The sequence below is a fragment of the Myotis brandtii genome, unplaced genomic scaffold, assembly GCF_000412655.1.
Source record: "Myotis brandtii unplaced genomic scaffold, ASM41265v1 scaffold76, whole genome shotgun sequence".
Lineage (NCBI taxonomy): Eukaryota > Metazoa > Chordata > Mammalia > Chiroptera > Vespertilionidae > Myotis > Myotis brandtii.
Genome location: NW_005371037.1, coordinates 195,791 through 208,120, shown reverse-complemented (window position 1 = coordinate 208,120; position 12,330 = coordinate 195,791). Strand labels below are relative to the sequence as shown.

The 12,330-nt window shown below is 49.1% G+C and overlaps 1 protein-coding gene across 3 annotated transcripts in view; it reads left to right on the top strand.

Annotated features, from left to right (window-relative positions):
* Positions 1–12,330, top strand: part of AMOTL1 (angiomotin like 1) — a 148,794-nt gene that overhangs the window by 84,901 nt on the left and 51,563 nt on the right. For all 3 annotated transcript variants that reach the window (XM_005883056.2, XM_005883058.2, XM_005883057.2), the window contains one exon: positions 10,432–10,723. In XM_005883056.2, the coding sequence (XP_005883118.2) occupies positions 10,432–10,723 (292 nt within the window). The remainder of the gene's footprint in view (positions 1–10,431; positions 10,724–12,330) is intronic.

Below are 12,330 nucleotides of genomic sequence, written 5' to 3'. Positions count from 1 at the left end.
ATTCCACCCCCCACCAGTAGGGGGCGTGCAGGAGGCAGCCAATCAATGATTCTCTCTCATCATTGATGTTTCTCTATCGCTCTCCCTTCCTTTCTGAAATCAATGAAAAAAATATATTTTAAAAAATTGTGTTTTTGTTTGTGTTTTTTTAAAATATATTTTTATTTATTTCAGAGAGGAAGGGAGAGGGGGAGGGGGAGGGGGAGAGAGAGAGAGAGACAGAAACATCAATGATGAGAGAGAATCATTGTTCAGCTGCCTCCTGCATGCCCCCTACTAGGGATCGAGCCCACAACCCCGGCATGTGCCTTGACTGGGAATCAAACTGTGACCTCCTAGTTCATAGGTCAACGCTCAACCACTGAGCCACATCAGCTGGGCCATAAACAATTGTTTTTAAGAAGAGACTATGTTGGTGTTTAATAAAAAGGCTGACTTCAGTGGCAGTAAGGGCCAATTGGAGGGAAGGGAGAATGGAGGCCGTGAGGACCTCCAGGGACAGTATCAATAGCCCAGATAGGAAATGGTGAGGGTGGCGTAGGTTTAGACCATGGTCTAGGGCAGTGGTCGGCAAACTGCGGCTCAAGAGCCGCATGTGGCTCGAGAGCCACAGTTTGCCGACCACTGGCTAGGGGAGCATGATGTGCTAAGAGAGGAGGGGAAATAGAATTGACAGGATTTAGTGATTGCCTATGGGTGGACGTTGAGGAATAGGGCAGTTGAAAATAAGGCGGTTGGCAATCGCTCAGGGGGGAAATGGGCGTTTGCCAGCATTTAGATGTTGCTGACTTTGCCTGCAGAGAGAGAGCATGGGGCATGAGGAGAGAAGACAAGTGGCCACGGCCTGTTTATTGGACAGTCTTCATTCTCACAAAGGGCTTATTTATCTGTTTCTAAATCGAATGTGCTGAGGCTTCTCCTTGCGACCGCAGCGGTGGTGTGCAGGGCATACCTTGGTCTACATCTTCTGAAAAGGGAGTGACTGGCCTTGGCAGAGAGAGGCTGGCCTGCCGTCCACTCCCCGCCCAGCTGCTGACACCTTCCCCCAGGAGGTTGGGAAAGCCAGCTCTGAAGCGGCGTGCCAACATTCTAGACTCCTGACGGGCCCAGAACTCCTTCCTCGCGTGGGCACAGTCTGACCCCGCTGGGGAATCCAGGATGGGGCTCGGGGCTCCTGTTCTTACCCTTTCTCAGTTCCTTAGCCAAAGGAGAGATTTAAACTCAAAAGCTATCGGTTTGAAGAGGAAAATAAAGTAGTCTTCATATCTCTGCTGTTTGCACCACATTGGTTTACCATAGCTGCTTAAAATAATCCATGGGGTTTTATCCCATAGAATGGTAACAGGGTTTAGTTTGCGATAGTTCACATTTTCCCCCTGAATTTTTAACTCAACCTCCAGAGCTCGACAGAAGGTGAAAATATCCCCAGGTGAAGTCTCCTTCCTCCCCTTTGGAGTCACTGTTTGTTAATAAGGCGGTTGGCAATGCATAAAGTGGGCTGTTTTGCTTTTCTTTACTTGGCAGTAGGTGTGATATAAGGTGGGAGGCATAGTAAGAGGAAGGAGGAAAGCACTTCTTGGAGATCTACCCCTTATTTGTGGAAAGTGTCATTTGTCTCAGATGTGTGACGTCAGAAAGAAAAAGAAATGCAGGAGGGATTTGATCCAGTTGCCAGACTTGGCAGCTAGATTGACATGACATCAAAATGTCCCGGGAGACGCAACAGACAGGCCATTGAGGCTGGGCCCCAGCACCACAAGGCCCCTTTGTGAGCCTGGCCATGGCCAGCCAGCGTGGCTCCGGCGGCACAGCCTTGGCTGACGGGGTAAACAAAGTTGCCTCCACACCATTTCTGCTTCAGTTGCATTCGCTGTGGCCTGAGCTCCAGGGGCTGGATCTGAAACTCAACACTGAGTGATGTACAAGTCATCTTTGACCCAAAAGATGAGCAAGACGCTCCGGTTTCACGGACACATTCCCTTGTGCTTAAAGGGTATTCTGTTTGTCATTAATGGTGATGGTTTAGAAAGCTGCAGGCTATTGGGTCAATACACCATAGACTCCTGGAAGAGGAGAGGCCTCCGAGTGAGATCGCTGAGTCCATTTCCTTGCCTGGAGCTGCAGAAATGGGCTCAGTATGTTGCGAATACTTATTCTCTCACCTGCTCTGATCTGCTAAAGATGGAGATGTGCAGTGGATTGTTGTAAAGCGCGTTAGGCTCCCTTGGTGGGAAGCGCCATGAAGGGGCCACTAGGGAAGGCCTAGTGCACTGCTTGACTACTGTGTGGGTGAGCTCGTGGGGCTGGTGCTAGGGACTGAGGTGAGCTCACCTTGCTGAGGTAGCTGGTGGGGACCCCCGGACCATGAGCCGACATGGATCGGGCTCTGGTTTGCTCCTGTGCCCTCTTCCCTTTCCTGCATCTTGAAAGTGGAAATGGGTAGGAATGAAGACAGGGTGAGAATGGGACAGGTTGTTTACGGAGAATTGTGTCTTTAAAAAGAAAAAAAAGGCAAGCATTTGGATATTGATTCTGACTCACTTTGTGAAAATAGAGCACTTCCAGGGTGATGAGTTGGCAGAGCCAGGCTGTGCCGTTAACGGAAGTGAATGCATGAATGAACATCGGTGGATGATCTGATTTTTATCAGAGCAGTTTGGAGTAATTAGTCAAATGCATGTTTATTTTCCCCCCAAAATCTGTCCATATTTCCAAAGTGGAAACTAAAGATACTAAAAATCAGTTAAAATGCCCTAACCGGTTTGGCTCAATGGATAGAGCGTTGGCCTGCGGACTCAAGGGTCCCAGGTTCGATTCCGGTCAAGGGCATGTACCTTGGTTGCGGGCACATACCCAGTTGGGAGTGTGCAGGAGGCAGCTGATTGATGTTTCTAACTCTCTATCCCTCTCCCTTCCTCTCTGTAAAAAATCGATAAAATATATTTTTAAAAAATAAATAAAAATAAAAATCACTTAAAATATTCTACTTTTGTCATACGCCCACTGTTAAACTTTTTCCTATACAAATTAATTTTTTCACATGTTATAATCATAGACTATACTGAGTTTAGTATCTTAGCTTTTGTTAGATAGTATCTTATGTTTTTCCACAATGTTTGTTTCCATAACCATCCTTTTATTACTGCATTTCATAAAGTATATAATTTACATCACTTTATGAATAACATTGTGAGCATCATCATGCATATCAAATTTTCCATATTTTGGTTTCGTTCCTTAGGAATCATTATTTAGAAATGAAATTATTGGATAAATTTTAGTGAACATTTAATAAAAGACTTCTGATACTGAATAACTTTGCAAAGATATTATAGTGCCTGATCACTGTACTTTGACCAACATGAGGTCAGTACAATTAGAAAAACTTTGCTAATTAGTGTTAACTCCTGGAAGTTAACAATTATCAGCTAGGTTAAATTTGGGGAGGGTATATTGTAGTAGTTAGATTATTCTGATCTTGAACGTTGGTTCTCTGACACTAGCTCTGATTTTCAGTTTCTAGAACGCCGTTGCCACCCTTAGCAGGTAACAGTGGAGCACAGGTGGTACTGGCAAGAGGCTGCACCTCCGAGTGCCTGCTGTGTGCCAGGCCCCTGGTGTGGGTTATCCTTAATCTTCCCAACACTCCTAAGGGGTGCATACTATTAATATCTCTGTTTTCACAAGTGATAAACCTTAGGCTTAGGGAGAGAGATTAAAGTAACTTAGTCACGGGCACCAGCTGGGAATTATAGGAGCCAGGGTGCACCTTGGATCTGTTGTCCCATACTGCGCCTCCCGTGAGTTCACACTGTATGTATGTGTGTCTACTCTATGCTGCAGTGGATGCAAAGATTTACGTTTTCACTTGTGTGACCTACCTGGTGAATTTCTAATCAGGTTTACATATCGCACCTGCTGTCCAGCCTGCACTCTGCCTACCTCTTATTTTATTTTTCAGGAGGACCAGAATACTGATTAAGTATTCCAGACTTGCAGGCCTGTGTGGCTCGTCGGGCATCGACCTATGAACCAGGAGGTCACAGCTCGATTCCCAATCAGGGCACATGTCCAGGTTGTGGGCCCAATCCCCAGTGGGGGGCATGCAGGAGGCAGCCAATCAGTGATTCTCTCTCATCATTGATGTTTCTGTCTCTCCTTTCCTCTCTCTGAAATCAATAAAAACATTTAATGAAAAAGAAGAGGAAAGGTCACTTCTGTTGGTAAAACGAGAATATCTCCTCTTTGAACCTCCCCATTGCCTTTTTTGCCCTTTCTCTGGGCTAAATCTTGCCCATTTGGCACAGCGGGCTTGACTTACTAGCTGCCTGGAAGCAGAGAGAAGAGTGGAGGCTGTTTATTGTTAATATTTTATTCATGTAGGAATATGTGGCTTTGCTTTCTAGTATGCAGATGATACTTTATAAAAGCATGAATGCCCTTCTGTCCTAAGCTGATAAAGCATCTTCTTAGGAGATTTCAGAGGCAGAGGGCTGTGATTTCCTTCCACAGAGTGCGCTCGCCCAGTTCTCTTCATCTCCACCAGTCATCACCTCCACCATCCTTCCATCAGTGCAGGGGGCTTGCAGTTTCCTGCATCAATGGGGTGAACCTATGGTGCGACCAATCCCCTGAATCTCTTGTAATTTTCTTTAAAAAATGCATTGTGCATTTGTACCCAGAAAAGCTCCTGGTTTGGTTTTATTTAAGACTAGTGGCCTGGTGCACAGACTTGTGCACATCGAAAGGATGCCACTTTCTTTCATCTTCAGAGATATGTTGTGCCAATAGTTGGTTCTTCAGATACATTCTGTTGACAACGCTGACTTCTTTTGGCTTCAGAGGTATGTTGTGCCAATAGTTGGTCTTCAGACATATTCTGTCGATGACACCACTTTCTTTCAGCTTCAGAATGTAAACAATACGACCAAATTCTCTATCAACAATGACAGATTGAAATACACACATGTGATTGGTGCCAGCGAGAACTTTATATGTATTGTGCATGCACAAGTCAATGTTTATTTTTAAACTAGAGGCCCGGTGCACAAAATTCGTGTGTGTGTTGTGGGGGGGCCTCTCACAGTCTGGGAACCCTCAGGGGATGTCCGGCTGCTGCGGAGGTGGAAGAGGCCCCTGCCGCTGCACTCACCCAGCCATGAGCCCAGCTTCTGGCTGAGCAGCGCTCCCCCTGTGGGAGTGCACTGACCATCAGGGGGAAGCTCCTGCGTTGAGCTTCTGCCCCCTGGTGGTCAGTGCACGTCATAGAAACCAGTCATTCTGCCGTCAGGCCGAAACCAGCTCTCCGACATCCCCCAAGGGGTCCAGGATTGCAAGAGGGTGCAGTCCAGGATTGCAAGAGGGTGCAGGCCAGACCAAGGGACCCCATCGGTGCACGATCGGGGCTGGGGAGGGATGCAGAAGGTTGGCCATCCACGGAGGGGCTGTGGGAGGGCTCCAGGGTATGTCCAGCCCGTCTCCCTAAGGGAAGGATTGGGGCAGCAGGTGGGGTCATTCCATGCCCTAACCTTGCCTCCCCTTCCTGCCACTGGTTACTAGTTAAGCATCTGCCCCCTGGTGTTCAGTGCGCATCATAGCGCCTGGTCCTTCCACTGTTGGGCCGAAATCAGCTCTTCGACATCCCCCGAGGGGTCCCAGGTTGCGAGAGGGCACAGCTAGGCCGAGGGACCCCACTGGTGCACGATTGGGGCTGGGGAGGGAGGTTGGCCAGCTGTGGAGGGACCATGGGAGAGCTCCAGGGTGTGTCTGGTCTGACTCGCTCAGTCCTGATCAGCTGGACCCCAGCAGCAAACTAATCGACCGGTTGGAACGTCTGCCTCCTGGTGGTCAGTGCATGTCATAGCGAGCGGTTGAGTGGCCTTAGCATATCATTAGCATATTATGCTTTGATTGGTTGAATGGATGACCGGACACTTAGCATATTAGGCTTTTATTATATAGGATTGCCAGTGTGTATCATATGTACCAGCCACTTGGTTGGTTGGTCAGCCAGTTGGACAGACAGTCAGTTACTTAGCCTTTTATATATATAGATGGAGTCAAAGTTACTGACATTTTCTTGGGAACATGCCAAGTGACAGTGCAGGGAGGAGGCAGGGAGCAAAGGGGGACAGAGCCCCGGAGGACATGTGGCAAATTAGAAAGAATGCCTCTCTCTCCACAAGAAACCCATGTCAACCCAACAATGCTGCCAGAAGGTAGATTAAATCGTGAACAAGCGTAAAGACATGTGCTAAAGAGCAGGGCGGACCCTTGGCGGGCCTGAGGTTTGGAACGTGCTGGAGAAAGCATGTTTGACGATCCCATCTTCCTTGAGTCGGAAATGGCTGGAGGAGGAAGGAGCATGTCTGCAGTAAGTCTGCATTTCCAAAGTGGGGGGTTATGATTTGCAGTTTATATAGTTGTGAAAATCAGTTGCTGTGTGGGGCCAAAAGGTAAGCCAGGCCCATGGCTATTGGATGAAAAACTATGCATTGTCCGTAACAAAATGAGGCCGTGGAGCCTTGTTTAAATTCCACCAGCTAAACATGTGTTTTGAATACCAGCATTAGAACTCAGGAGTTTCTCCAGTTTTTAAGCTGAATTATAGCTGGCTGAGCCAAGTCAAATGCCCTGTTTATCCTGAAAAACAGCTCAGCATTATGGGAATTTCAAAAGGAGAGGGTCAAGTTCAGGTTACTTTCTCAGGAAACCTCACACAATTCCAGCTGTACTGAATTAAATGAGTGACTTCTCCAAACAAGAGGATTATTGCTATCCATCCTGCATGGCAATAGTTATGACCATAGTTCACCCAAGAGTTGAGTCTTAATATGAACATTTGTCAGTATTACGGTGTCTGCACAACCAAAGGGAAAACACATCGGGAAGCTGTGAGTTTGGGAAAGTAAGGTTCAAGGGGGTTGGAGTTCTGGCTCTTCCACTTTGTGTCAAATTGCACACGTTCTCTGAGCCTCAGTTGATTATAAGAGAGCAACTCAGGCAGGTTTCTAGCCTTCCTGTTTCCCTGGGAGGATGTTGGAGCCTCAGGTGTTAGGGTGTGAATTGTGGACATGATGGTGGCTCAGACTGGGCCACAGGAACCCAGGAGCAGAGGACCAATGGGGGCTGCCTGCCCTCTCTGCTTTCACCAATACAGGGAAATGGTGAGCTGCATTAGACCCTGGAATCTGAAAGCCAGGGCTTGGATCTCCTTTATGTTCCTAATATCTCTGTTGCACGTATTTTGCAAGTTAGCATCCTGTGCTTTGCTCTTCTCATCTAAACAGAGAGACTGGCGGTAGGTCAATAGGAGATGGTGCATGTGGCCATGCCTACCACAGTGGCTGGACTGTAGTAAGTGCCCGGTCAATGTGAACCATAACAGGAAAATTTTATTGGACTTCTCATGAATGCCACACTCAGTGCTAGGCTCCGAATTGGGGCTGTGGAATACAAATGATAATTATAGTAATGGTGATTACTAGCCAACATTTGTCCAAGGTTTACTTTGTACATACTAACTCCTTAAGTCCTGTAACGATGAGCTAAATGGCATATAGTCCCAGGAAACTGAGACACATGATATCGAATAAGCTAGCTCTCTTGACTTTACCATCTAACGGGAAATCGGCTCACAAAGTAGACAATGGTTAGCATGAGTTCTATTCGCAGGTAGTTTCTCAATAAATGATGGTTCTGTCCCCCCTTTTTCCCTTTTCTCTGTGTCCCCATTACTATAAGATACTTATCCCACTGGTGGCTGATCAGTAGTATTCTCTTTCCCCTGCATTTACTCTAAGCCCAAAGCTGGCTGAGTAGTGGGACCAAGGAATAGAGGTTTGCTCTCCTGCCTGCACATCGTCCATTGTAACGTGGAGTCTATTGAATGTGTCACCGAGTTACCTGTGAGGCCAGTGTTCTCTGTTTAATAGAAGACTCCCCACTTGGGAAAGGCCTGTTCTTTCCTGTCCCTTGAGCTTGGCAAAGCTGCATGGGTCAGAGGGAAGCCCTGGTGCTCCGAAAGCCAGGACTGTCGGCTCGCCTGGGTCCCTCAGCTCCAAGGAGACCAACACACATCCCTTGCATTGGACGCAGCGTGAAGGGAGTGCTTAGGACGTGGGAATGGGCGTCTGCCGTTGAGTCGAGGCGGTGTAATGTGTGGTTATTTTGTCTTTCGCCAAGGTAACCTCTTCCCGTGAGACATGATCGGCAGGACTTAGCCAGCCTTCAGGAATGCACTTACTCAGTAACAGATCTGTGGTTTTTGTGGGTTCACCCCAGACAGGCGTACCTGGAACCTGGGTGAAAGCTGGGCATTGTGAATGGCCCTCGGGGGCATTTCCCTCCTGGGATGGAGTTGGATCTCATACGCACAGACCTCCTCCCGCACACAGGCCGACACATATCACACATTTCCATCAAGATGCACACACGGTTTACTTCTAAAGGGATGACCAGATCATTGTGTAATAGGTGTGGAGAGGGAGGGGAGGGAGGGCTTACATCTCCCTCGGGCAGCATTCCTTTCTGAAATCTGAGGATGGCTGGAAGGTGAAGCTCACTTAAGGACTAAAGAACTACATTGGCTCCATGGCTCACCTTGCCTTGGGAAACCCGGATCCCAGCTCTTTTCACAGGAAATGGAAGGGCTTCTGGATTGAAGGCGTGAGGAATCTGGTCGGGAAATACCTCCCCAGCTCAGGTGGAGCCGCTGATGTTAGTTCCCTACCCAGGCAAGGCCTGTGGTCAGAATTCTGTCAGGAGATCCAGGTTTATTGGGTGGCCATCTTTATGAATAGCTGGGTGTCTGTGAGGGAGGGCTCAGGAGACCCTTGTCAAATTGCCTTCCAGAGTTTGACATTTAGCTGCCAGAAGTCAGCACTCAGAGGAATTCTGGCTACAAGAAATGCTTGTAAAATGTGAGATTTGGAGGCTGGCGGGGTCCAAAAACATTCCAGCAAGTATACAAGGCCAGACCACCTCCTGGGAAAATTGGGGGTAGTCCTGGGAGCTTTGGCTATGGATGGCCCCAAGTAACAGGAGGTGACACAGGCTGACGCTTACGGATTAGAAGTAGCTGGATCTCCAGAGGACCCAGCCTTTGAGACAGAATGTTGGTGATTTGGGGGTTGCTATAATTCTTAGAGCCCCGGTTCCAAGATTGAGACCTGAAGGTTGAGGGGGTCAGCAAGGAACCTCGTTTTCCCAATTCCCTGCAGAAGAGAGGCAGCTGTGGTTGGGGAGCTAGGCATAGAGACGGTCTTTGCTGTGTTTATACCGGTAAAGGTTGCTATTGGGAGGCCTTGGCTTAGGCTGAAAGCAAAGACGATGGTTTTTATGAAACAGGTTAACAGGAGTGAGGAGGGGATTGTCAGGGAGTGGAAAGAGGAGATGGAAATTCATGTTTTAAATGTAGAGCTGGACCCGGAATTCGAAAAGTCAAGGAGACACCTCTGTGTGTTCTTTTCAACATGGTTAAAATTAGACGTGATTTCCAGACCTCCTCACCCTGGCAAATCAAAACACAAAGAAATTAGTTCCTTCCCCAGGACTTCCCCCCATTTCATTAAATGGTACCCCATTTGTGTGGAGCCCAACATCTAGGAGTAATTTTTTTTTCCTCACTTACTTTCCCCATCCATGATATACATAAAATCCACCCATTACTTCTCTTCTGCTCTGCCCTGTGAGCCTTCGTCTGTCCCACCTAGACCTCACCGAGGCCTCCTCAGTGGGCGCCTTTTGTCCGTTCCTGCCACCGATGTACCATCTGTACCAAGTCAGAGTACAGGCGGCTTTTCCACCGGCCTCTGTTTACACCCTAGGGAACGGCCGGCCTTGCTTGTGAAGGCCCTTGTCCATCCCTCTGGTCTTAGCTTTCACTGCTTTTGTTGGTTGTGCTTGCGTCAGATCTTGCCCACTCTCGGCCCTACCTGAGCCCCGAGCACTAGCAATTCCCTCCCTGGAATACTCCTTCCCCACTTCTCTCCTCCCTCCCCCAACCACTAGTCTGATATTCAGACTTCAACTCATGCATCAGCTTCTTGCAGACTCCTCCCCTGACCTCTCAGTGTGAACTGCCCCACCACTCTGCTTGGTTTTTGGAGAGGACTCATTCCTCTTCAATACCCGGCTTTGTTTGTTTATTGTTTGGTGGCTGGCCTGTCCCTCTCCCTGAGACTGTGCGCTTCGTGAGGAGGGCCTTACCTGTCTCGTTCACTGTACCCCCAGTGACCAGAGCAGTGCTGATTCGGAGGGAGGCAGTAGATCTGTGGCCTGAAGGACTGACCCTGCTGTACTCAGCCCAGCACTGGGAAGTTCACTGATGACCTCTGGTCGTGGAAGCATCGATGTGCATATACTGCTGGGCCTTCCTTCCTCCTGCACCACTTCCCCGGGTCTGATTGCTGGTCTTCTGTTCCCTTGCAGCCGCCCATGCCAGCTTCCTTTCCCGTCAACAGTGCAGCAGCACAGCCCCATGTCCTCCCAGAACTCCTCGGTCAGTGGGCCTCTGCACTCCACTTCCTTGCCGCTGCCACTCCCGGTGACCCTGGCCGCCCCGCAGCCGCCGCCTGCCGCCTCCCCTAGCCAGCAGCTGGGTCCCGATGCCTTTGCGATTGTGGAGCGAGCCCAGCAGATGGTGGAGATACTAACAGAGGAGAACCGTGTGCTTCACCAGGAACTTCAGGGTTACTGTGACAACGCTGACAAGCTCCACAAGGTATGTGACTTCCGAGGGAAGGGGCGGGAGAAGGTTATTTAAAAGGGACAGAATTCTTTTATTCGTTACACACACACACATATATATATATATATATATATAGAGAGAGAGAGAGAGAGAGAGAGAGAGACATCAATGATGCGAATTATTAATAGGCTGCCTCCTGCATGCCCCGCACTGGGGATTGAGCCCGAAACCTGGCATGTGCCCTGATCCGGAATCGAACCATGACCTGGTTCATAGGTCAACACTCAACCACTGAGGCACACTGGCTAGGCAGGACAGAATTCTTTACCTGCTCGTGGGGGGTTGATTCATTGACCCCTTGCCAGCAGTTAACTAGATCCCTTTTTATGCCAGGTACTGTGTAAGGCTCGAAGGAGACCAAACATAAATATGACGCAGTGCCTGCCTACAGCGTACAGTCCAAAAGGGGAGAGTTGCCTAAGCTCATGCCTGCAGTGGCACTTTTCGGACTCCAGTAGGTGCAGCGGAGATGGCCCTGGACCGGAGACTCAGCGGCTAAGGAGTATTTCCCCAGGTGGACAGTGTGGAAGAGGGAACGCCAGGGTAGCCCAGGGAATGAGTTGCGAGAGACAGGTTTCCGTTGAATCGGGGACTCTCAGGAGCCCTGTGATCGCCATGCTAGTTTCCTTAGCTGGTCCCTGGGAAAGCAGCTAGCCCATTCTCGGTGTTGTCTCAACCTCACTGAGGGTCGAGGTCGAGTTACTGTGCCCTCTCCCCGTGCTTGTGACTTGTCAGGTGGGAAGATGCTGTCATTCCAGCCTGTGTAGTATCCTGGGAATATTAGAGTCTATGGCAGCCTTCGGCCTTTGGCTTGATGCTGAGAGCCTGAATCAATAGGAAAACGTCAGCCAGGTCAGTGCTCGAAATGCTGCAGGTAGAACAGAAGACGTGAGGGGGGCAAAGGTCATGGATGTTTTAAGGCAGCAGAGCCAAGGGCACTGGAGTTTCCTCTCCGCAGGCAAGGAGGCGTGTGTGGCGGAAGGCATCTTACCAGAGTCTAGGTCCCTGGCTCCGCCCTGGCCAATCAGAGGCCTTGGTAAAGAGAAAGGGAGGGATATAAACCTTCCCGACCACAGGATCTGGTCATTGGGTTCTGTGTGAAAGGCAGTGCTCCTGGCTGGCCATTTGGTGGTCACTGTTTAGCACGGATCCCTCAGGGGAAGCCTGCTCGCGTTGCTGGTCAGGGTGTCAGAGCACTCAGCTCCTCTGAGCGTTTGAGGCTGGTGTAGACAGCTGGGAGCAGTGGGTTTGGTGATAAATACGTGCACGGGCTGAATCTGCCCTAGCGCATCTGTGCGGAGCTTCCACGGGAATGGTCTGGAGCAGTGGTCGGCAAACCGCGGCTCGCGAGCCACATGCGGCTCTTTGGCCCCTTGAGTGTGGCTCTTCCACAAAATACCACGTGCAGGTGCGCACGTACAGTGCGAAGTTGACTTAAAACTTTAAGTTTATTAAGTTAATTTTAGGGAACATTGTGGAGTGAAAGAAGATGTAGTGTCGAGGATTGAGAAAGGTATGTTGAGATGGTTTGGACATATAGAGAGGATGAACGAAAGGAGATAGACGAAACAAGTATACAA